The sequence below is a fragment of the Rhinolophus sinicus genome, chromosome 2 (assembly GCF_057876585.1).
Source record: "Rhinolophus sinicus isolate RSI-liver-muscle chromosome 2, RSI-T2T, whole genome shotgun sequence".
NCBI classification, from domain to species: Eukaryota; Metazoa; Chordata; class Mammalia; order Chiroptera; family Rhinolophidae; genus Rhinolophus; species Rhinolophus sinicus.
The window spans coordinates 119,548,482-119,573,882 of NC_142502.1; the positions used below are offsets into that span (position 1 = coordinate 119,548,482).

The window sequence follows — 25,401 nt, forward strand, 5'->3', positions numbered from 1 at the left end:
AGGACTTCTGCTATGAAAAAAAAAAAGTGCAGAGGCTGCAGTTTCAGGGGGAGGATACCCAGTGAGGAGGGGGAACCAGTGCCCTCCCCCCGCCCCCGGCGGGCACCTCTGACCTCATGATTGCTGCCCCATTCTGTTTGCCAAAGGAGTACACAGCTATCTTTAAATATTCTGGCCCAAGTGGGAGAAAATCTTGCTTCTGGGGATTTTTCTTAGCCTTGGTGAGATGGGTAATTTTTTTTTTCCAGAGAGACTTAAAAAAAATAAGGAGAAAACAAATTATAAATTAAGTACAAAAAACACAAAAAGTCACCTTTCTTGCCTCATCCAATTGCTCTCAACTGAGGTAACCACACTTCATCTCAGAGGACTGGCAGGGCTTGGCCACCATTTTACCTGATGCCAACTCAGGTCTCCCATCTAGGACATGGTCCCCTGGACACCCAGAGGAAGAAGAGCAGTGGCCAGAGACCCGATGTGACTTAAGACACATATATGTTTGTGTTGTGTGTGTGTTGTGTTGTGTGTGTTATGTGTGCATGTGTGTTGTGTGTGCATGTATGTTGTGTTCGGTATGATACACACACACAGAAATTTTGGAGCATAATGCAGTAAATCTTGAGATCAAACAGAGCTCAAGTCTATCTTTGCAGAGTAGAGAGTTTTTCTTTCTTTTCTTGGTTCTGGAACCATTCGTTGTTATGGAGAGGCAAACAGATCAGAATGGATTTGAGGGCACCACCTGAAGAAGGGTGGAGTTATATGAGCACTTACAGGGAGGAATTCAATGGCACCAGCAACAAATACAAATGCAGCACCCAGAACCCAGAACCCTCCCTTAGTACTGCAATGTGAGATCTATTTGTTATCAAGAAATGGTAATGACAAGGTGACTGCCATATTGAATAATCCCAACCCTTAGAAGAGATGCTAAGCCTTACTATACACAGGATCTGCCTCCATCTTGTATTCTACCAAGTGTAAAATAATACAGATTCACACAGCAAGTACAACACTCACATACGAATCCTAAATGTAGACTAGTAAGAGTGCGGCCTTATCATAAAGGCATAATGCAGAGCAAAAGCACCGAGCTTCCATCGAGCAGATGGAGGAGGTTGGAAATAGTTTAATTACTTTGTCTATCCTATGGTGTATGCAGGTAGACAACATTTATATAACAATATCAATGATAAATCCTCAGCTTTCCCTATATCACTGTGAAGAAACTGGCAGAGAAGAGAAAGGATCCACTTAGAAATAATTCATCCCCATTTCCAGAACAAACCCTACAACTGAATTTTGTCTCTGAAATTTGGGTAAATTGCATGATTTTGTTTCTTCTCTGATCTTTGGAATCTAACTGATGAAGGCTGGGTCTGCAAGCACAGCCAGTCCATCCTTATACTAACCTGACTACTGGATAGAAACCATCTAGTTCAGCCAGGCAACCAGCTACCAATCAGCTGGTTAATCTTTGCTGCTTACAAGTTTCCTGATTTTTCAGCTGCTTGCATCCAGGTGCTCGAAGGAGCCTTTTCCTTTAATCCTTGTCAAGTCCCATGAGGCCAGGAAGGACAGTCTTCTGTTGGAAGGGTCCTTGTACAAATTAGAAAAGATCCAGTGACAGCAATTGAGCCATGAGACCATAGCCTCCCAGCCAAGCCACATGCAGAGGGCACAATGCTGGCTTGCCTCTGATAGAGATAGATTCCATTTCACAGTGGAGACACTGGGACTGGACTGAAACCATGGAAATATGGGTGGCATTAGTGCACACTGTGTCATCAGTGGAGATCCTTATTGCAGACTATAAAAATAAGACACCAGAATTAAGCACGAGCCCTGTCTGTGGTCTCTGGGTTTACGGGAAGGACATTTTGCAGGTTAACTGTGTGGTAAGGATAGACTTTGGCTATGTCCCCTGGCAGGGTCAGTTGGAGGGAGAGCTAATCACTCAATAAACAGAGAAGAGAGATGCTTATACTTAATAAGCCATTGCAAATGGAAAAAACGAGCTCCTACCCAATGTAATTCTCTCTAGAAACAAATGGCTTGCATCCAAACACTACAAAGCCCTTTCAGAATACTGAGAGGTCTCCCAGCCCCAGAGCCCCCCAGAAGGGTAATTCTTCTGCATCTTCTCTTTCACATGGAAGTAGCTTTAACAAGAGAAGAGGAAATGATTGTGTGTGAGCGTGTGTCACAGTAGTGATTTTTTCTTTTGTCTTAAGTTACGGAGCTCCTGATGTGAAGTAAGTCCTCTCTGGGGAGCAGACACAGCAGTTAAAGAGGAGGGCAAGCCAAGTACTGGAGCTGAGGTACTAAGATCTGCCTCCACAAACCCCCTCCCAAAGGGGGTTCCCAGCTGCCTTCCTCCACACCCCTGAATCCCAAAGAGCTAAACATCACTGACCTTCAGCAGTTCAGCAAGTGAAAAGTCTGCCTGCTGGCAGGAGGGAGTTTGAGGTCTCTGCCAAGGCCTGCTGCTCTGGTTTCTCCCATCTCTGTCCTGTGCCAACCCTCCTGTCACATGAAAGAAACAGTGTGGTTCAGTGGGCCAAGGAAAAGCTCAGGCTAGGAGCCTCGGCCATGACCTTGTCACCACAGTCCTTTCCATTTATTACCTTGTGCCCACTCTGGATATTTTCACTTAATGTGTGGGGGAAAAGGAAACCAACCTGCTTCCCCAGGCTGGAATATAAAAAAGAAGAAGAAAGGATAATAGAGCACTTTGTAAATACTCTACACATAGCTATTAAATAAGGCTGACCTGAGATTGCCAGGCAATAGGGCCACGTAAGGAGGTAGAGGGATGCTGTGCGTGTGAGATAGCTCCCAAACAAGGGGCCTCGCTGCTGCTTACGTATTTGCTGGTTCTCAAGCCCTTTCTAGGAAAAAGGACTTCAAAGATTTCGACCAGTCCACACAGCAAATGTCTGGGACACTAGCTTCTCTTTCAATTGGAATAAATCAATGAATCCAGGAAGAAGGCAAACACAATTTTTTCTCTCTCCCCTCTGCTTAAGAGAGGGTGACTCTCTGGTCTCCCTTTGGAAATAAAGAAAGGAATAGATTCACTGAAACTATATAGTCCCTCGATTTTCCAGCTTGGATTAGAGAAAGGCCAAAACATGATCATGAAACAGCGTTGGTTCTGGGCGCCCCTCTCTCTGGGCCATTTCTCCTCTTTCCCTTTTTCATAGAACTGGACTCAAAAATTAAAGATCAGAGATTTGAAATAGTAATCAGGTTATTTCGACTCTGCTAAACCTGTAGTTAATTTGCTCTATTAGTCTTATTTCATTATGTTTTATATTTACACTTAAAAAACTGTTTCAAAACCACAATTGGATGCCACTCCACACCCATTATGCTGTTATTTCAAAAAACAAAACAGAAAATAACAAGTGTTGGTGAGGATGTGGAGAAATTGGAACTTGTGTACCACTGTTGGGAACGTAAAATGGTGCAGCCACTATGGAAAATGGTATGAAAGTTCCTCAAAAAATTATATGTAGATTTACTATCTGATCCAGCATGGGTAATCTTTTGGTGATTACCCAAAAGAAAGTATGATCTCAAAGAGATGTTTGTACATCTATGTGCACGGCAGCATTACTCACAATAGCCAAACGGTGTACACAACTCAAGTGCCCATCAATGGATGAATGGATAAACAAAATGTGGTCTATAAATACAATGGAGTATTATTCAAACTTGAAAAGGAAGGAAATTCTGACACATGCTACAACATGAATGGACCTTGAGGATGTTATGCTAAGTGAAATAAGCCAGAAACAAAAGGACAAACACTGTATGATTCCACTTACATGAGGAACCTAGAGTCAAATTCATACAGACAGAGAGAAGAATGGTGGTTACCAAAGATTGGGGTAAGAGGGAGTGGGGAGTTAGTATTTAATGAGTACAGAGTTTCAGCTTGGGAAGATGAAAAATTCTGTGTGATGGTGGTGGTGATGGTTATACAACAATGCAAACGTATTTAATGCCACTGAACTCTACACTGAAAAATGGTTAAGCTAGGAAGCTATATGTGTATTTTACAACAATAAACTAATGTGTAGTTACCATGTATTCCCGAAAATAAGACCTAACTGGAAAATAAGCCCTAGCATGATTTTTCAGTATAACATCCCCTGAACATAAGCCCTAATGAGTCTTTTGGAGCAAAAATTAATATAAGACCCGGTCTTAATTTTGGGGAAACACAGTATCTGACTTCATGTTTTGCCCTCGTAACATACTTGAGGGAGGAACAGGCATTCTAATCTCCATTTTATAAACCCGAGAGACCAGGGCAGAAGGCTCTCAGTCCTTCAACAACTCTGGGCCTAGACTGGGGAGATCCACTGCTTTCCCCTGGAATCTAGACTCCAGCCCAGCCACCTCTGGTGGCATCACCAGGGCCAACTACCAGGTGTCTAAGACTGCCCACAGACCGTCTCTGCCATTGGCCTTTTGCTTGGAGGCATGGAGATAGGTCACCCATTCACACTGTTAAACAGCATGACAGATGGCAGCTGCTCAGGTGTGAGGAGAAGGTGGTTTGGGCCTGACTGGCACTTCTCCTCCATTTTCATCCTTGTTTCACCGCTGGTCAGAAACACCAACCCTTCTGCTACCTTCCCACACTGCACGATTGCCTTGAGCTGACAAGAGTGCAAGGCCCAAATGTGTATCTCCTATGACCACTGGCCTTCACAATGGCCTAGAACCCTCAGAGGAGGCCTTCTCAAGCTCCAGCCCACTTTCTAGGTAGGTGGGTCCATTTTTTCCATCCCTTCCTGCGCTGGACTTTCTTCCTCCTCCAGAAGCCCCTCCTGGGCATCACCACGTGTCAGGCTCCTCAATAGCATCACCCAGTTTCCTGAGAACCCAATCCTTCCCTCTCCGGAGACACTTAGGCCACTGAAAGACCAAATCTTTCAGTTGGGCCCTTCTCCTGTTTCTCCACCATTATCTTTTTTCACCTCCTTTCCCCATCCCTCTGGAAGTTTCTTTGACAACAGACCTCTTCATTAGGTAGCTGTTCCTTTTGGAAAACACCTACGACCACCTGGCACTACTTGGGACTTTCCATCACAGGCCAAAAGGAACAAGAGAGAGCTTGAATGACACCAGGGCCCTATGAAGGCAGGTGCAAGACTATCCTTCCTCTTCGGTGGCCTGGGGTTACTCGGAAGGGAGGAGAGGACAGGGGTGCAGGGGACGGTTCCAGGCTGGCAGGCAGGCGCTGCTACCTGGCCCCTGGGAAGACGGGCTTCGGGGGACTCCTGAGTTCCCAAACGTGTGTGTGTTGTGTGTTGGTGTGAAGGGGGTGACGAGTTCCGGAGTGCGAAGAGGGTAGGGGAGAGGGCCCTCCACGTTGACACCCGCGCCTCTTCGGTCGTAAGCTCCACCCGTCATCAACTTTGTGCTGCTCCCGTTAGATGGCGCCCAAGACTTTCTAACCACTTGTGAAAGTGCGCCTGGCCCTGAACAAAAAGAACCGCGGGTGTGAGTGTGAGTGTGAGTGTGTATGACTGTCAGGGCGCGGCGTCACCCTGGCACCATGCGTGGCCCCATCACGGCTTGGCCGGGCCCCGGCGGGGACGCACTCCCTGGCGGGCCTCTGCTCGGCCAGCCCAGAACTCTCGCCTTTGCCCTCCCTCTTCCCACTTCTGCTCGCGCCGGGGGCCCTGGCCGCGCTCCCCGGGGAGGAGCCGAGCGCTGGCTGCGGACTGGGGAAGCTGACGCCGGCTGACCGCGGGGCCTCTGGGCGCGGGAGTGAGGGCTCAGGGACGCGCCGAGGCGAGAACTGGGGCACAGACAGGAGCCTCGATAACGCGCTCATTGCAGCCCCCTTTCCCGCCCTGACTTGCCGCCACAAACAGGGCTCACTTTTTGAGAGACGGGGACAGGTGAAGGTGTGGTTGTTGTTTTAATCGTTCAAATGAAACTGTTGTTCAGGGTAAGGATTACTAAATTCAGGGCGTGCGTGGGTTCCAACAACACAGGGCCAACTTTCTTGCTGCCCCCAATGCCGGTGGAGCCTGAGGGATGTCGGACAGTCTCCTTTTTAAAAACCAAAAAGACCCTGAAGACCCTAGGGTGTAAGATGCGAGAGCTAGTTTGAAAATAACTATCTAGGGATCAGGGGGCAAGCTTTCTCTCCTCCGCCAAGTCCATCGCTTCTTCCACATCCTCTAAGAAAAGTCACTTAACGCTAAGATGATCCCTTCCTCCAGTACTCTCCTTAATGTCAGTCCAAGCGGACACTGAGCGGAGAGGGGCTGCATCTCCCCAACCTCGGGAATATGCAGGAACAGAGACCTTCCTTTGTGCGTCCCCTTGACTGTGAAGTTTCCCGCGCGGTAGATTCTCCTTTAAGAAAGTAGCGGTCTCTATGAATATTTAATACTGAGCGCGGCCCGGCGCGCGGGCGGAGGGGAGCCCACCGGCCCGGCCCCGCGCGCGGCGGTCCCGGCTCAGAGCGAGCGCTGCGACCAGGGACAGGGACAACCAGGGCCAGGGACAACCAGGGGCTGGCAGGACCGAGGTCCGGGAGCCGGGCTCCGGGAGAGCGGCCTTGGCGGTCATTTCCGTAAGAAAGCTGGAGTCGCGGTTGGCCTGAGGATTTCTAACCGCCCTCCCCCGATCCCCGGTTTTCTGCAGGAAGCAGGCTCCGGAGCTCAGAGTCTGAAGTGTGCGCTCTTGACTTTGGTGATATTGATAAAAGGCAGTTTCAAATGGTGCCCCGACCGAAGCTGGTTTCCTGTCCGGGTGTGGAGTGGAAGGACCGCTCTGGGTGAGTCCAGAACGCGGGGAACCGGCAGGAGGAGCAGGGGACAAGGAGAGGGAGGGCGAAGGCAAGAGGCGGACGGCACCCTGGCAGAGGAAGTTCTCCGGTAGGTTCCGAAAAGCGGTGCCAGGCTGGAAGGAACGCGGAGCGCCAGCACAGAGGAGTCTGTGTGTTGGGCGGGGGGCGGGGGTTGATCGGGGCAGAGAGGTCGCACCACCCAGAGTCAGAGCGGCCGCAGGTGCGAAGGTCTGGCCCGCTTCGCGGTGTCCCTCTTAAAAGACCCAGGGAAACTTTGTGTCGCAACCGCTCACCCTCTTCCTGCGAAGGAATCAAGTGGACTTGCTCAGATATTCGATTCCACTAGCGATTCAGTTCTTTCTGCTTTCACATTGACTTTCTTTTCTGCTTTCCGTGTGAACAGCAGCCATGTGTCCTCAATTCTACAGCATATTAAAAAAAAAAAATCCTAGGTACTGTATGATCCCATCTGGATAAATTAAAACCCAGATCTGTAATGTTTATTCTTAGATAGTTTACAAAAAACAGGAAAAAAAATGTGTGAGACACATGTCTGCAAATATAACAAAAGTACTTCCCCTTCTGGTGAAAAAGTTGCCTGCAAATGCCTTCCGTTTACTGATTCTGAACCACCTGTACTTCCCTCTGAAACTAAATCGGGTGGGGAATAAATCCACAATCACATCAAGCAATTAAATACCAATTGTGACTATTAGTGACTTTATTACTAGTGATTGGTGTTGAGGACTCCAACACTACTTAAGGTAATCAAGCTGTTTTAAAATTCTGCTATCCAAGATTTTTATAGCACATCACCCCAATAAAGGAGGTAAGAAGATAAGATGAAGTTTTCAGAGAGTTTTCCAGTAGGTATCCCACGGTCAGTGTTCAGTTTATTTCTTCCAGTAAAGTTTATTACTGCTTCTGGTAAATAATGGAATCTACATTGCTAGCATGTCAAGTATGCAAAGTGTAATTAATGGTGGTGGTTACAACGTATTTGGTTTGGATGCAGAATTGGGGTGGGGAGGGTTCCTTCTCTCTCCAAGTAGTCTGTTAATGCTGAAAACCCCAGAAGATTTTAAGGAAGTGTTTTAAATCTTCAGTTGGGGTATGGATATCGGGATAGCTGGGAGGCGAGGCAGTGAGGCATGGTCAACTCAGGGGAGCAAAGGAAAAGTAGGCACTTGGTCTACACTTTTAAATGTCTTGTTTGCTTATGGGTTAAAATGGTTTTGGCCACTGGATGGGTGACTGAAAAGAAAAGGTTAGTGAATATAGTCCGTTGGTGTAAAGGCTACTGTGGCTGGATTTATTTATTAGTGAAGATGGTTTGCCACCCTGCACTGCTTCTTTATTAACAACCCTTCTTATCCCAAATGGAAATCCATGCTCACCGCTGGGATGGGAGAAGGAAGCAGGGAGGAAGAGAGGGAATGAATCACTGTTGGGAGTCCATAGCAAGAAGAGAGGAGAGGGCAGCTTGCAGGAGCTCTGGTCAGCCAACATGAAGCAGACAGCGAAGGGCCCCAGCAGTGGGAGGACCCGGCAATTCATCTGGGTGTAGGTTACCTCTGCTCAGTGCCCCATAGCTCAGCCCTTCATACTGGCCTGTCAGAACACTGAGTACGTTAGGGCAATGAATTTGAAGTCTGTTTTGTGGGGGACATCTCCCCAGAACCTCAGCTCCTGGGTGGACACCCGCAGCAGCAACAGCAACAGCAGCAGCAGCAGCAACAGCAGCAGCAGCAGCACACATCTGGTTCTGATGTATTCACCAGGCTGGTATGGAAATGCCCAGGCTGCATGGCAGAAACCTGAGCTGCTTGGGACAAACAAACGTCTCCGCTAAGCAGTGTAAAAGTTTGGGTAGTTTTAAAGTACTAAGTGGCCCCTACTCTAGATGTGAAGCACATCACCCCCCCCCATAATATTTTGTTAGCGTTAATTGCTCAGCAGTGAGGGCATTTCACACCTCATCTAAAGAATACCGCAGAGAAGGAATCCTCCACAGGTAACAGGATGGCACAGGTAACAGGGTATCCTCACCTGAAAAACCTTACCTGAGTAAAATGGGCCTGGGGTATTCTCCCTGGGGTAGTCAGTGGCTACCCTAGATACAAGCCTCTGCCTGTTAGTAACCTATGTAAGACCCTGAGTCCTGACCAGAAAGCTACTACAGCTTCTTCGAGTGGGCAGCCAACCCCAGAGGCAGATATTATGAACCGGACAGCTTCAGATGTCAACAGCAAATTCCCTGCTGTCCCTAAGAACCCAGAGGCACCCCGAGAACAAATGCCCTGCAAACTCTGAGAACCCCATGAAAGAGAGGACCAGAGGCTGACACACAGTTCAGCTAACTCCCAGCACTTTGGCTCTGCCTACCACTAAGCCTGGCATGGGGGAGAGGGGCAGGGCTTGGGAACTGGGCTGAGAAAATCCACTGTTCCCTTTTCTTGGGCAGACAAGCCCAGAACAGCAAATACCTGTGAGGAGGGGCGGGGGTAGAGAGTGGAGCTGGTCCTGTGGTCCTCTTTGGCTGTCCTGGGGCAGTTCTCAGGCTCTGAGCTGAAACACCAGAGCTCTACCAAAGTGCACTGTGAACCTAGGGAGGTGGCTTAGGGCAGAACACCAGAAGCCTTTTGGTCCTTCAGACTTACCACCACTCCCCTCCATCCGACCCCTTACCTTACTAAGGCCGGCATCACCACCTAGGTCTGAGAGACTTGCTTTCTGAGGAAACCTGGTGGGGAGATCTGGTGAGAGTTGGAGGCCAGTTTCCTGCACTTACAATTTGTTTGGAAATTGAGATATAAAGAGAGGAGAGCCAGCACCCGAACACAGATAGGGCCTACATGGTGTCAGAAAACCTCTTTCCTCCTGGTGAACTTCCTGAGACCCCCACCACCACCACCACCAAGCAGCCCTACACGTTGTTCAACATGTCAGGTAAGCTGGGAGATGGAGGCTGATCTGTCCCCTGCACCCAAGTAAATACAAATGAATTTTGTTTCTAAAAAAAATGTGTTATGGCTTTAAACTTTTCCCAGCCAGAATCCACCTAGTTTTGTCAAGGTTTCTTGTCAGCAACCACAGCCCACCCCCACCTCTTTTTCGTTTCTTCTTTGTGGCTTAAGTTTGCATTTTAGGAGGGTTTATAAACTGTTGTTTGTGTCAGCAAGCCATCCTGTCCCCACTCTCACCCCATCTCCCTGGATGCATTTGCAGTTGGAAATCACACACAAAAAAAACTCTTTTTAAAATTTTTTGCTATTCTTCCTGACAAGAAGAGTTGACAAGACATAGACACATTAAGTTGCATAAAATACAGTGGACTGATCAGCCAAAATGCATCTCATTTGCACTTGTATGTAGCCAGGGGTAGGCGCTTGTGTCACTCAAGGCCTCCAGCCCTCTCTGCCATGCTGGGCTGGCTGGCTGGAATTTCTGAGCAGGCCCCACCGAAGGGTCCATTTGTGAGATGGCAGCCCCAGCCCAGCCCAGCCCAGGCCAGCAGGGGTGGGGGGAGTTGGGGAGGGCACTGCATGCCTGGCCTGAGGGCTTGCACCAGCTTTGGCAGACTGTCTGCTCTGGGCAACTGGAGAGGGGGTGGTGAGGGGGCTAGAAGGCCTGGCAGGGTGGGTGCAGGCAGTTGGATGCCTGGGTCTGCAGCAACTCTGAGGGGCTTGCCCTGGGCAGAATTAAAGAAAAGGAACACTGTGAAGTAGAGCATTTAGTCACTGACCAGATTTTATACTCACTTCTACCCCATCCCAAAGTTTTGTCCTCTTCAGCCGGTTTGTCACCAGTGGAGGGACACCTCTGCCTGATGGATTCCTCCATCTACTCCTAGTCCTGAACTGGCAGACCCTGAGCTTCTCACTTCCTGAAGGCCTGCACTGAGCCCCACTCCTGAGCCCTAAGTTCCCAGAGAAATACCTCTCCCATGAACTCAGAGAGGGAGGTGGGAGCTGTACCAGAGTCTTGGGGGAACCTATTGGGGCATTAGGGCAAAGTCATGGGTCATTATGGTGTGGCCCCTCACCACCCACACACTCTCCTGCCTGCGTCTCAATTCTTCCTGTCCTCAGGTGTTACAGTGCAATTCCTACCCACCGACTGGAGGCCGCGGCTGCACTCAGATGCTGCGTCACCACCAGGCTTCCCTGCCCGTGGGGTAGAGGGGCCAGAGGAACTGAGGTGCTCCAAGAGCTCAGCGAAGGCGGAGGAGAAATGCCCATGTAGCCGCTGTGAGCACCCCAACAGCGCATGCTGGGGGCACCCTTTCCACAGTGTCCTGCTTGCTTTCCTCGCAAAAACCATGGTGACAGACCCCGCCATCCCCAACGCGCTTCCTCTCGCCCACCAGGGAGGCCTGTGGCATGCTTCTGGGCCTCCATCTCCAGGCCCAGACTGCAGCCCACGACCTTTCCCCCGGCCAACCACAGGGGCAAGTATGCTGCCCCAAAAGACCACCGCCTCACCGGGCAGCTGCCTGAAGAACAGACAAGGCCATCGACTCAGGCACAGCCATGCACCCAAGCCCGCGGCGGCTGCAGGAGCACAGGGGCCAAGGCTGAGAGGCCTGCCAGCGAGCCCTGCACCATTGACAGCTGGGGCAAGTCTACGGAGTCCAGGGAAACAGTCAACGGACTTTATCCCCGGCAGCTGGGGACAGGCCTGTAAGGTGTGATCCTTTAAAGAGCTTTGGTACTACTTTTGCACGAATCCTTTGTTACAGCTCTGTCAGCCTGCACGCCCTCAGCAGCTCCCCCTCTCGGGCCTCTCCACCACCCTCCCGTTTCCTCCTTCACTCCCCACTGCGGAGAGGGTCTGGTGCCGGTGATCTGCCCTAATGACTGCCCTGCTCAGATCCCCTCCTGCAAAATACTTCTCTCTTTGTTACCATCTCCCCTTCGTGCTTGGGGCAAATGAACAGTTTGCACCGCCTTCGCCTTTGGGGCAGGTTCTCTTCGAAGAAAAGGCTTTCTAAATGTGACCTCCGGCTGCTGCAGCGGCGGACTCCTGCTGCTGGCTCTCTGGCCACCAGCAAGGGTGACTGGGTGGGCATAACAGGGCGCATGGGTAGGGGTAACCTGCCCTCCCACAGTAAGGATCTGGGGATTCTGAGAAGAGCAGGGTGAGGATAACACAGCTCTGAACTCACTTGGCTCCTACTGGATACAGGGCAACCAGGTCCCACTTTTCCGGGGCTACACTGCACACCCCCAGCCCCCATTTAGGTTTGACTCCTCTTAAACCAAAGTACAGCCCTAGGCAAGGTGTTTAACGGAGGATGCTCTGGCGCACAGGAGGGGCAAGAAAGGAGTGTCTTCATGCACAGAAGCTGACATGCATCGTCACATATGGCTACACGGTCACCCATAGTTTTTTCTTTTTATTTAATTTCTTTTCACTCCTTCTTTCTGGGCCATTCTCCCTGCACATAGTCATTAGGAGAAAAATCAAATATGAGCACTTCCCTGCAGAAGGCTCTGTATGTTATGTAACAAACACAGGGAGTCCTCAAGTTACCATTTTGCTCCAAATCAGCCAGCACAAGGTTTTCTGACCCGGGTGGGGTGGGGGTGGGGTGTCAGGGTGATGCAAAAGGAGGTGAAGGCTTCATTCCCTGGGGCGTTTTATTTCCCTCCTTGAAGCCCCAGCTCAAGGCCCAGGAACAAAGGGGATAGGTAACTGACCCATCTTTTGGTCTCTCTCCCCTCACTTTCATTTCTTCCTCTTTGATAAATAGGGGAAAGCCTGTGGGATCAGGTACCTAGGTAAATGGTGCTGATCTCCGCTGGCCCCTCCTCACTGAGAAGCAGAAAGCCCATTTTAGGTGCAGGCAGCCTGGGCCTTTGAGAACCCACTACTTCCACTGCCCCAGACCTCACTGGACTCAAGGCTACTTACTCGCTTAGCATCCCTCTCTTGTTACAAACATCCCTGACAACTATTAAATAGTTCTTGGGAGAGTTAAAGACATTTCTCAGGTTTGAAACATTTTTAAAGCCCTGTTTGGAAAAAATCATCGAGGAGTGCAAAGTATAATCAATAGCATTATCTGAGAATGTTTTTAAAGATTTCTCCCCAAAAATGTTCATTAAGAATAGTTTGTAGATGTTATTTTGTTCATGGATGGGTTTTCCCCTATTGTAAGTTACAGATACTTGAGACCAAGCTAGTAGTTTCTGGGTGATACTATACTTTCTGATTAGTCCTATTTAATTAAAAAATATTTTTTAGGCTCTGCTGGAGGGTTTTCAACCTTGGAAATATGATTCAAAAATAGATTCTCCACTGGAGATTCTTAAACGGTCTGAGTGGAACAAACTTGCCTGGCCCTTACTCCCACCTCGACGAAGTAGCCCTGTCTGAACTTGGGTAGACTGACAGTGGCAGGTTCTGGCATCTTTTATTTTAGTGCTGGCACAAGGTGAGCTCTTTGAAAATGAATATCTATTCTATTTCAGTGTGCAATGCTCCAGCCGGCTAAATGGGCTTGCCTTCTGCGGAGAGGCAGTCCTGGAGGACAGAATTAACCTGTGATTTCCCAGGAAGCTCTTCATCAGAACATCCATTGTCCTTTTGTTTTTGTATTAAAAAGATATTTTTGCTTTCCTCTCAGTGTCCTTCCTGTTATTTTGTAGCTACAGCAATGAAATGTGGGCAGCAGTTACCATTCTTTCTGTCCTTCGTAAACATGCCCTGTACTGGGAACTCACAAAGCCCGAGACATACTTCAGGTGTGCCCTGTGCTTCTGATGTTTACTCAGGACTCAACGGGTCACCTACAGATTCACACCTGGTTCTGCCTTCCCCTGGACAGCACGCTCCCAAACAACGCCCTTCTCCTCTTCTCTCCTAACTTGCAGGGGAAGGGGTTTCAGTTAGAGAAAGCTTCTAGAATTAAAAAAGACTAGACTCAGGTTCTCCAGGTAAGTGATACTGGCTTATACTGGTAACTAGGAAGCCAAGAGCTAGCATATAACTCCTCTCAGAAGGGAGGGAGGGCAGCAGGCACATTTCCACAGACATTTCTAAAACTATGGCAACTAAGTGAGTTTTACAGATAAAATTCTGGTATAGTCCCAGCCAGCTCAAGTTATTTAAATGTAAGTTCTGTTCCCATGTACAAACACACACACAAACACACACACACCACACAATACACACACACACACACACACACACACACACACACACACTCACACACCAACTAAGGGTATATTACCAGCGCATTTCTGTTGGCCAACTCTGGTGACTGCAACCATGACCAACAAACATATTTTCTGAAGAGTGAAAAAGAAAAAAAAACACCCCAAACCTCTCTATGTCTTGTAAATGGTTATTTTATACTGTTTAACATCCCCACAGACAGGAATTGGCCAGACACCCTTGCTCCTTTTTCTAGGAACAGGTAAATTAACCACTCTCCCTTCCCCTCCCCCAAGACCCAGCTATGTTTAAAAGCTAAAATTTCTCTTTCCAAAGGGAGGAAAAGGAACGAATTCCATTAATGAATTACGTACATGGAATGCGGCTAGTCTAGGACAATTATATTTGTAAATAAATGGCTTCCTGTTTATTATGTCCGTTTTACCAAAAACCGAACTTGGATGCCTCTGGAGCCCTTAATACGACAAATATTCGACGTATGGTTTGATTTCCACTTTTTTTTTTTTTTTGGTACTCACTAGAAGGAAATCGAGTTAAATGGAATTAGTTGGGGCGGGGGAGGGGGTTTCATCGTTCTTCCCCTTCCAGGCTGAACGTCTAAAGTTCTCACTTTTGCCAAAGTGTGAGCGAAGGGGGGAGGCTCCCTGGCAATGCTACTGGAATCAATCTGGAAAGTTTCAGTTTTACCCGTGGATCTTTCTACAGCTGACCACGGCCTCCTTTTGCAGCTTCAAAAGCGAAGCCGTAGCGCGATCTTCTCGGCGCGTGGACTGGGCACCGACCTGCCGCCCGCGCTTGCCCACCTCCGGCTCAGCATCGCTGCGCACGCCCGGGGCCCGCAGTCCCTGGGCGGGGACCGGGAGCGGGAGGTGAACGTGACGCGGAGGAGCCCTGACTGCCACCCTAGCGTTCGCGGGACGCTGGAGTTCCCGGTCGGCGGTCAGCAGAGGTGCGCGGGCCAGGTGCCTCGGACTCCCCAAGATCTCCATGCAGATCGCTAAGGCGCGCAGAGCATGCGGCCGAAACTTCACAAAGCCGCCGGCCTCCTCCCGCCCTGCCCCGGCTCCACAGGCCAGTTTCCGAAACCTCGGCGCATTCCTAAACAATGCGGCCGACACGCACGCGAGGCCAGTCCTGGTTGACCCCTGCTCCCCCCTCCACCCACACATTCGGGCACATTCTGACCAGCACAACCCCTTCCCTGCGCTGCACCCTTGGGGCTAGACTCAGATTGCCCCCCTTATGGCAATCCCAGGCTCCGGTGTCTAGGCTGGGTCAGTCTTTGAAGACTCAGAGGGCCCAGCTCCGTTTTGACTTTTGCTCCAGGGCTCCAGGGCTGGGGCAGCGAGGAGGTGGCGCTCAGAGAGGCGGGCAGCAGGCCCTGTACTCAGCCCTCTGATCTCCACGGTCGGAGCAGAGGGAGGCGGCAACTGAGTTCCCTGGCAGAGGAGGCTGGACCCCAGGACGCAAAATCCGCCAGCGTGGAGCAGAGGTCGACAGGCATTTCTGCCTTTACTTCCCACCTGCGTTCAGAGGATGAGCGTCAGAACCTCTGCAACCTGAGTCCACCAAGCTCAGCAACTCCCCCAACCTTCCAAGAAAACTTTCACAACTTTCTATTCTGTCGGTCCTCAATTTTTCAGGTTATCTGCAGCCACCGGCTTCGTCGATTGCTCTGCCAACCGGGAACCCTTGTAGTCTCTAGGGCTCCCAAGGCCAGAGTATTTCCAGAATAATCGTAATTGTTATTATTAGGCTGGAAACCAGAAGAGGCTCAGAGAATAGTGCACTGAGGGGGAAAAGTAGAAATGTTGCTGAAAAGGAACATTTCCACCTGTGTTTAAAAAGGTTTCATCGGACAATTATCAGTAACCCCGACAGACAACTCTATTAAAAAAAAATTTACTACTGCTCTTGAAAAGCCGTTATTTTTACATCGCTTTTAGGAAGATAGATGAACAAAACATCGCGTTTCAAGCCGTTTTGATCTGTAATTAAATGGCAGGATCGGTTTGTATTCTCCTACAGCTTTTACAGAAGTTGCAGTGATCCAAAGTCGGGTTGCTGTGTCAGAGTGGCATTTTTATTAATGAGAATACAAAAAGCTTGCATATTCTTAGCCCCGCTTGAATTTAGTTGCTAAGCAACCGCTGTATGGTAATTCATCCGCGAAATTTAAATCTTTGAGAAAGGATCCTGCGTTTTCCTGAATGGTCGCCACGAGGAAAACAACTTGTGGGACTGGCCAGCTGTTAAGGCCTGGCCAGGCCAAGCAGGGATCGGGCCAACCCACCGCGCCCGCCACCTCCTCGCCGCCGGGCCCTGCCCTGAGTCCCGACAGAAGCTGGGCTTCTGGCGGCCGTTGCCCCAGGTCCTTAGAAGGACCCTCCTCTCCGCTCCTCTGATCTCCCATTTCCATGTGAGGCAGGCCCTGCACCTGAGCAAGCCCTCTGCGTCCCTAGAGCTTGAGAGACCAGGCTGCGACTTTCTGCAGACCCCTCCCCTCACCTGCACACACAGGCGCGCGCGCGCGTGCGCTAGCGCACACACACACACACACACACACACACACACACACACACACAGGCTCACACATCGTGTCACTGCAAGAAGGCCAGTTGCCCAGACCCCTCTGAGGTCACTTCCAGAGCCGGCTCTTCCTTGAGGAAGACCCGGCTCATAAAGAACTCAGCCCACAACCCTCCAGAAGGCCAGGAGGCCGCCGCTGGCCGGCAGTGACATCATAGGCTCCTGCTCGCCACGCTCGCGCCCACATTTTAGGATGCAGGAACAAACACGGATGTGAAATCAAGAATGAAAGAGTAATCTAATTAATAGGCCATGAGCCAGGCTAACAAAATCAAAGAATCTGATTACACAAGTACCCCTCTTGCTATCTCCGCTGCCCCCGCCCCCATCCATCTCTTCCAGCCTCCGCACGATTTCCTCTCCTGGACTGGAAAGTTCAGGAGGCAAACCCAGAGCCCTCTGATTTCCTTATTGAAATCAAGATCAAGCCCATGGTGGGGCTCCGCGGCCGGGAGGTCACGTGGGTGACCTTCAGGCCCTCAGACCAGCCGCCTGAGGAACTGAGATGATCAAGAGACCTACAGAACTTGGAGAGCTGGACAGGTGGCCCCCACGCTTCATACACATCACTCTTACAAACAACATCACCACCTGTACTGACTGCTTATGCTGTCAGGAACAGGACTAGGAGAAAGAGGTTCTTCACTCACAGCCATTTTAAGAGGACTATATTTTTTAAAAACACGCAAAAAAAATAACACAACTCTTTTTTCTACATCACCTTGTTTCTTGGTCACTGATAACCTCAAAGTCTGAACTCTCTTTCAACACCCTTCCCCAGGATAGAAGTCTGAACACAGCCAGGTATTAAGTTTTATCACTGATACATAGCATCTGTTCTAATCGGTCCAGTCAGCCACGTGCATTTCATGAAAGAATTCTTTAATTTCTATCCTTCTGCCTTGAAAAAAACCAGGTCCACCTCCTAAATAATTAATTTCAAGCCTGCATACAGTGCCAATACTTGTTGCATCCATTTTAGAGTGTGATTAATTACCCTGGAACTTGGGCAAACTAAACTCCATGTGGAGAGAATGTCTCTTCCTTCAATTTAGTCCTGAAAGCTACACGTTATTGATGGATCTTACTCTATTTACATACAAATTGGTGCAAATATGCCCATCTCTTAAAATGCATTTTGTATAAATATATAAAAGTGTCATTTTTGATTTAGCTTGAAGAGGTTGATCATTTATTACAAAAATAAACGAATAAATACAACAGTATATTGTTGCTTCCAACAGGATAAATACTTTACAAATATATAATTTAAAAAACAAATTTAATTGTTAAAATTATTTAAAATAGTACACTTATCGATAAAACTATCAATCGTATATACTGCATTTAATATTAGAACCAATTATTCTCTGAATGTTGAAAACCATTCATACAAAACAGATTATGAGCATGGTAATGAGCAAACACTGGAGGCTACAGGGAAGCAGGGGGACTCCCTAAGATCGATAATGAACAGTTCTGTTTTGGAACAAAGAAGTAGTCCTTGGCTAAGTACTCAAAAAAGAAAAATAAAAGGCAGAGCAACAACAGCAAAGTGACTATTTTAAATACACCTTGAATGATTTATCGCCCAGACTTGCAGGGGAAGACCGTTGGGTGAATGGGATGACTGAGGCTTGGACAACGGATCAGAAGCCACAGGGGACCGACTACAAACTATAAATGGGCCTAGTTTGGGATTAGCCAGATTGATGGAACAGAACTTTGTCACTTTCCTTTGGGTTGGAAGGGGAGGAGGGGGTGGATGGAAATGGAGGAAACAAATGGGCACTTTACGAAGCACAAGACACTTGCTCTGCAAAGGAACACAATGACCAAATTCATTAAAGAGATCTGGTGATATATAACAATATTTTCATTATTTACGTGTGTAACAGTATCAGCCTTAGCACAAAACCTCTCAGTTGTATCTGCTCTCTTTTGTTTTTAACCATGAATTTAATTTTGTAAATACATTCAAAGGGTTGATTTAAAAAAATATGGAGTGCAAGCATTAGCTCACTTTTAAAAATGCAAAATAACGAAATAAAATGGTCTTGCTTTCCCAGATACCCCAATTAAAAGTTACTCTGTTACCACTAAGTCAGGGCTTCTTTCAAAGTAATCTGCAAAGGTTTCTTTTTAATAGAAAACAGTGTGAAATCTAATGGTAGCTCTTTTGTCATCAGCCAAATCAAGTAAGCAAATAGCTCCTAAAATTTTAAATAGACCCATTCTCTGTCTAATCAACCACTACTATTCCTGTAGGGAAAACAGGAGTTCACCTCACATGCCAGTAGTATCCACCATATAAAAAAAAAAAACCACACCCAATCCTCAGCTTTCCAATAAGGCCTTCTTTGCTTGCCCCTGTAGACCTTCAAAAAATGATGAAGTTTGTCCTCACCCCACCCCCCACTCCAGGTTGTAAATTTGCGGGGCAGAGTGATTACAACAGCAAGAGAAATAGGGAAACAAGAAAGCCAAGAAAAGTAAATTGTGGTTTCTTGTTTTCATTTTTTTCTTCTCTCTGTTTAATAAATATGGCCTTTTTCAGATTTCACAAATCAAAATGATTGTGATTTTTAGTACGATTTGGTGTTTAAAATAATGCAACCCAATACACGGCCATCTGGCTGGGCTTGATTTATGAAAGTGACACAGGGTCTGTCTGGAAGAAATAACCGTTCCTTGTTGCTCTCACAGTTTTCCGGGGTTTTTAACCCCTGCATCGATATCATAGGGAGAGGAAGTGGAGATGAGAGAAGAAGGCAAAAAGTGAATGACAGCTAAATGAGATTAGGGGGAAATTAATCTATAAAAATCACTGCTTTATCACCCCAAAATACTTTTTTAAAAGTACAATATGAAAGGACCCAATGAAGCAGAGACTTTCGCGTCTTCAGTACTCACAACCTGAGGCATCACACTTCCATTTTCCCACATTGTAAATATTGATACATTAACATGATAAATGTGACCACTCTGCAGGGTGTATCTAAGGAGTGATCCAAAAAGCTAAAACCCCCAGCACCATTAAAGAAATTACAGAATCACACGAGGGAAAGACCGAAACACAGAAATGTAGAATCTTATGTCTGAGCTGGTAATCACAGAGGGTTATGCAGTGTGGACCATATTCAGGATTTTAGAACTACAGTCTTAATTACAGGAAAAGCAAACAAAACAAAAAAATCAAAATCAGCTTAATAATTTAAACTTAATTACATATAGTTATTAATGGGAAGTAATCGATATAAAATATTTTATAGACTTGTAAGCTATTCTTCACAATTATTAGTCTTCAGAAAAAGAGGAAAGAGACAGCAATATGGTGGGGGATGAGAAGATAAAGAGGCTAAACTTTGGGGGGGGCTCTGTATTAACTATTAATAAGGAGTTGGCACATTTTTACTGGTGATGTAGTCCAATCTTCTGATAAAGATGGTAAAGGACACAGGTATCCCCAAGAAAAGTACCAGTATTTAGACAATCTCCCCTAAAAACACTAAAAACACCCACTAAAATTAAGGGAGAGAAAAATATTGCGAAATTTACAGTTTACCAAGGAATGACTACTAAGTTTAAGTACTAGCGGTTTCTGGCATGTCTGTCCTTTACTCTAGATTTCCAAATACACCTTAGGTGGAGAAGGCTCGACTTCACTTCCTCAGCACTATCACTTAAGGATTTGCATTAGTAAAAAAATATTTTCTAAAGAATTCTTTTCTTCCCACACAGTGTTTATGCATCAGACACAGACTATTTCATTCTAACAAATTTATTTTCTCGATCAGCTCTTACGGAATCACTACTCAAATTAAATTACAATCAAATGATCACATCAAAAGATACCCTTATTACCTAACAACTGTCCATATTTTCATTTCATTTTGATTTGTGCTCGTCTGAAAAAAACACGTAATACAAGATCTGGGGAAAAATAAATTACCGTTTTGCAGCAGTTCATAAGTATTCTGAATAAAATATTAAAAGAAGTCATTTAATGAAAATATAAAGCAAATATTTTTAGATCAACAACGGATCTAACAATTCTATATTGCCGTCTTTTGAAAAGTCTGTTTATTAAAACCTACCAAAAACACTGCTTGGAAATGGCAGTATTATATAATCACATCCACAGCACCCATTCAATCAAAGTTGGCAACAGATTGAGGAGCGAAGTCCAAGAAGTGCAGCGGCTGGTGCTCAGTCTTTCTAAATCCCTTTATCTGAGTCAGTCCAGAAATAAAAAATTAAAAATATTAATAAAAAAAATATTAGCGGTGGAATCTTTAGGCATCGCCAACCGAGTGACAGCCGTTGCAGCCGGGGTTGGTGGCCAGGCCTCGCTCTGTGCCCAGTTCGCCCGCCAGCGCCCTAGCTCGGTCCGGCCTCTCTCACTGCTCGGCGGACGGGCGTATGTCCGTCCCCTTGCTCATCCTTCTGTTCTTTCGTGATGCTATTATTTCCAAGGTTATTTGGAGAAAACATGTTCTTTTTCTTTTGGCTTTGCTCTTCAGTTTGTTAATTTCAGAAGCTGTGAATATTGTTTTTGCTGGAGACTGTACCTTTTTTTTCTCCTTCCCATTTCATAGTCAGTTTGTCCCGAAATGACTTTAATATGGCCAAGAAGAACAGGGTTCCGGAGCACAGAGTCATCCCTGATTAAACCCGGTGCCTGTGCTTTCTTTCAGGTGGCTCCCAGGAAAGAAAGTTCGGGTGGGTCACTTTAGGCAGCCCTTGGAGGGAGGGGCGCTTTTTTCAGAGGAGAGGACGAGGCAGGTGCTAGGTGCTGTCCACCTTCGCCTTGTGGGACTTGTGAGGATGGGAAAGACCTCCCGAGTGCAGGTTTGGTGCGCTGGGCATCTTCACCCTTCTTTAAAAAACAAAAACAGGAACCAAAAACGAAACACCACCACAGTATAAACGAGATCTCGCGATCGCCCCCTTTTTCTCTTCCGGTTTTGTTTGTTATATATGTATCTAAAACCGTCTGGGTATTTATTATGCTTGTTTGTTTTGCCCCTCCTTCCTTGGGTTTCAAAAAATGTCTCCTCGGCTCGTCTCTCTTTCTCTTTTTTTCCTCCAAGGGCCTGCATGCCGGTCTTTGGGCTGCTGGGACGGTGGCGGTGGTGACAGCGGCAGCGGAAACGGCGGCGGCGGCCCTCTCGTCGCAGCGCCCCAGCCCTCACTGCACGCTCGTCTGCAGCCCGTGGTGCGGCGGCGGCGTGTCGGCGCTCACGGCGCCCACCTGCGAGTACACGTCGTCCGGCGTCTGCTGTTGGATCCCAGGCGGCGTCATGCGCTTTTCCTTTTGGCGCCGGTTGCAGAACCAGACCCGCACCACCTCCTTCTCGAGCTGCAGGCTGTCGGCCAGGTTGGTGATCTCCTGCGCGGAGGGCTTGGGGCACTTGAGGAAGTGGCTCTCGAGCGCACCCTTGACGCTCACCTCAATGGAGGTCCGCTTCTTGCGCTTGCGGCCCTGCGCCGCGATCTTGTCGATGCTCGTGGGGCTGCCGGTGCTCGAGTCCGCTTCCTCCAGCCACTTGTTCAGCAGCGGCTTGAGCTTGCACATGTTCTTGAAGCTCAGCTGTAGGGCCTCGAAGCGGCAGATGGTGGTCTGCGAGAACACGTTGCCATACAGCGTGCCAAGCGCCAGCCCCACGTCGGCCTGCGTGAAGCCCAGTTTGATGCGCCGCTGCTTGAACTGCTTGGCGAACTGCTCCAGGTCGTCCGACGTCGGCGTGTCCTCGTCCGAGTGCGCGTCGTGGCTGTTGAGCCCTGGCCCCGCGCCGCCGCCGTGGTGCGGGGGGCCCTGCGCGTGGTGCGGGTGCGGCGGGTGCGCGTGCGCGTGGTGGTGGTGGTGGTGGTGGTGTTCGGCCAACTCGGGCGTGTCCCCGCGCACCAGCCCCGGGTGCACAAGGCTCTGGGCGCCGCCGGCTGCGCCGCCGCCGCCGCCGCCGGGCCCCGGGGGCGCGCTCAGCATGCCGTTCACCGTGAAGCCCCCGGGCTGCGAGTACAGCAGGCTCTGCGGCGGTGGCTGCTGGCCCGCGGCCATGGACGGGAGGTGCGCGGCGGCGGCGGCGGCAGCGGCGGCGGCAGCGGCGGCGGCGGCGGCGCCCCAGCCCCCGGGGTGGCCCTGGTGCGGCGGCGGCGGCGGCCCGAGGTGCGGCGGCCCGCGGTGGTGCAGCGCGGTGCCCGCATGCAGCTCGTCGCGTCCGGCGCCGCTCTTCACGTCGGGGCCCTGCGGCGGCGGCGGCGGCGGCTGCTGGGGGCTCCCGGCCATGCCCACGGCGCTGCCGGACCACGGCGAGCTCGCCTCCACGGCGGCGGCGGCGGCGGCGGCGGCGGCAGCGGCGGCGTGCGGCAGGGCCGTGACCCACTGGTGCGCGTGGCTGAGCATATGGCCGCCGTTGCTGGCGGCCATGGCCCCCTGCATGAAGTCACTCTGCACCATCTTGACGGAGGACGGGTCCCCTCGGTAGGCGCCCGAGGTCACGGCGGCGCTGCCGGGCTGCATGCCGCCGCCGCCGCCCCCCGCGCCGCCGCCGCCGCCGCCGCCACCGCCACCGCCGCCGGCGCCCGCCGCGTCCGAATGGACGATGGAGCCGGCCGCCAGCAGGCCGTTCCCCGGCAGGTAGGGGTTAGAAGCCGCTGTGGCCATGCCGCTCCGCTCCCGCCACCCCACCGCCGCCACCACCGCCGCCGCCGCCGCCGCGGCCCCCCGCCCCTCCCCCCACTCCCCCGCCCCGGGCCCCTGTCGGCCCCGCGCCGCCGCCGCCGCCGCCGCGGCCCCGGCAGCAGCTGCAAGGCCACTCGGCAGGGCGCAGGGGTCGCCGGCCGGCCTCGGTCAGCAGCCGCGGCCGCAGCCGCAGCGCTCTGGGGAGGGGGGCTCGCTTCTCGGGGCGCGCTCCGTGGCCACCCCCTTCAGGGGGGGTCGTGGCCGCCCCCCAGCCCCGGCGCGTTCGGCTCGCTCCAGTGGGGCGCGGGGCCGGAGCGTCGGGTCCCGCTCCTCCTGCGGTCCCGGCGGGCAGGCGCGGACCGGCCCGGGCGCGGGGCTCGCTCCACCTGCTAAGCGGCGATCTCACGGGAGACAACAAAGAAAGAAGCCGTCCCTCGCTTCCGGAACCAAACTGGGGACAGCCTGCAGCCGCCCGCTCCTTCCCCTGGCCGCTGTCCTTGTCCTCAGGAACACATTTTACGCGTTGTCCCTCGGAGTCGTAAAACTTTTCCCGTCCTTGAAGGCGTGGTGATGCTGGCTCCTGCTGTCCCCGTCCGGTCCCTTCAAGTTTTGTTGTGTCCTAGGAAAACTTCTTGCGACGGTGCATTTCTCTGAAGTTGCTATTGCCGGAGCTCTTGGTTACCTCTGAAACAAGAGTCCTTTTTCATTCTCCTCGCAACAGTCACAGTCTGAGGCGACATCTTTCCTTTTGGGCAGAAATGAGGAAACACATATAACAAGGAAAAAAATGGAACAGGAGAAAAATGAGGTCGAATGGCTCTGTTACCTTGTTGCTGAAGGTTGGGGTTGGTGTTTTATTTTTTTCCCAGCGGTTGTCTGGAGGAGGAGGAGGAGGAGGAGGAGGAAGAAGAGTGCATTGGTGGAGATGGAGGGGTGTGTGTGCATATAGGGGATCCTGGATACACAACCAACTCCAGTGGGTACGTTGCGCGGCTCGTAGGGCGCGCGGACGGCGCTGGCGCGGGCCCTGCCGGAGCGGAGTTGCCGCGGGAGCTCGCTCTCAGCCCTCGTTCGCGCTCTCTCTTCCTCTCTCACTTTTCCTCTCCCTCCCTCTCTCCTCTCGCCCGCCCGCCGGCTTGCTCGCGCGCGGATCTGACAGTTCGCTCTCCGTCCCTCCCTCTCAGAGCGGGGACTGTCGAATGTTTACCCTCCGCCGCGAGCGCGCACCCACCACCACACTTTCCCAAATACAAGGAAGTCGAGCGCCAGGGCCCCCGCTGATTGGCTACCCGCTGGGTGATTGGCAGGCCCGGAATGACTGGCTCAGGACGCGAGGCCCCCCTTCCGGCCGTTCCGATTGGTTGCTTTTTAATTTAGGCAGAGCATCGTAGATGCTGGAAATCTGTCGTCCCCCAGGCTCCCTCCCCCTCTCCACTTTCTCCTCCCTGCCCCTCCCCCGCCACCCCCACCGCCGCATCTTAACTCTTAGTGTCCGGCTGCGTCGTCGGCGTCCCCTCGGTGGTTCTGGGCGTTCGCTTAGAGGTCTGGGAGGAGGGAAGGAAAGGGGAGAGAAAAGGTAGGGTGTGACGGAAGAAGTTGGGGGTGGGTGGGTGGTGAGAATCAGAAGGAAAACGAAGAGGGGAAAAAAATCATGAAAAAGAGTAACCTACCCACTCTTACCTAGGACTGCGTGGTGTCGCCGCCCTCCCCACCTCGCCATCCCAGAGATTTGTAAAGCGCGCGGCAAGGATGCACCATCCACGCTAATACCTATAGACAGATGTGTCCCCAGTGGTTTCAAAGTTTCCTTTTTCCTTCACCAGCAGGCCCCCATCTCTGTCTCGGCGGGGGTGGGAAGGGGGAGCTCGCTGCGCCAAGAGCTTGGGTCGTGGCCACGCTCCTTGGAAATCCGCCACCGCAACTTTCCGCAGCCGCTGCGCTCCGGCGGCGGCCCCCTTTGTTTAAGTTCTCGGATGCCATCATCTGGGAAACCTGCAGCCCCGGACCAGCGCGGTGCCCGCGCGTGCGAGACGGACCGCTAGCTGCCGCGGCTGCGCTCCCCCACCCCCCTCTGCCTCGCTCCCCCTCCTTCCTCTTCTCCCTCCTCCCTCCTCCCTCCTCG

General features: G+C 50.5%; 2 protein-coding genes across 12 annotated transcripts; one reads left to right on the plus strand and one right to left on the minus strand.

Annotated features, from left to right (window-relative positions):
- The first annotated feature begins 1,751 nt into the window (after window positions 1-1,751).
- Window positions 1,752-13,447, plus strand: LOC109458238 (uncharacterized). Its single transcript, XM_088796346.1, has 5 exons — window positions 1,752-1,932; window positions 5,554-5,930; window positions 6,679-6,811; window positions 10,915-11,510; window positions 13,300-13,447. Exons 1-5 carry the CDS (start codon window positions 1,752-1,754, stop codon window positions 13,366-13,368), a joined length of 1,356 nt encoding a protein of 451 aa, XP_088652472.1. The 3' UTR covers window positions 13,369-13,447.
- A 6,912-nt stretch (window positions 13,448-20,359) lies between these two features.
- POU3F3 (POU class 3 homeobox 3) lies at window positions 20,360-25,311 on the minus strand. Of its 11 annotated transcripts, none has more exons than XM_088795975.1 (4): window positions 25,050-25,311; window positions 24,763-24,823; window positions 24,106-24,155; window positions 20,360-23,963 (listed from the first exon to the last, which is right to left on the minus strand). In XM_088795975.1, exon 4 carries the CDS (start codon window positions 23,259-23,261, stop codon window positions 21,786-21,788), a length of 1,476 nt encoding a protein of 491 aa, XP_088652101.1. In that variant the 5' UTR covers window positions 23,262-23,963; window positions 24,106-24,155; window positions 24,763-24,823; window positions 25,050-25,311; the 3' UTR covers window positions 20,360-21,785. The 11 variants fall into 11 exon arrangements, with proteins under 11 accessions (XP_088652101.1, XP_088652096.1, XP_088652102.1 ...); XM_088795970.1 differs by having other exon boundaries at window positions 20,360-24,024; XM_088795976.1 differs by having other exon boundaries at window positions 24,960-25,311.
- Window positions 25,312-25,401: the final 90 nt, after the last annotated feature.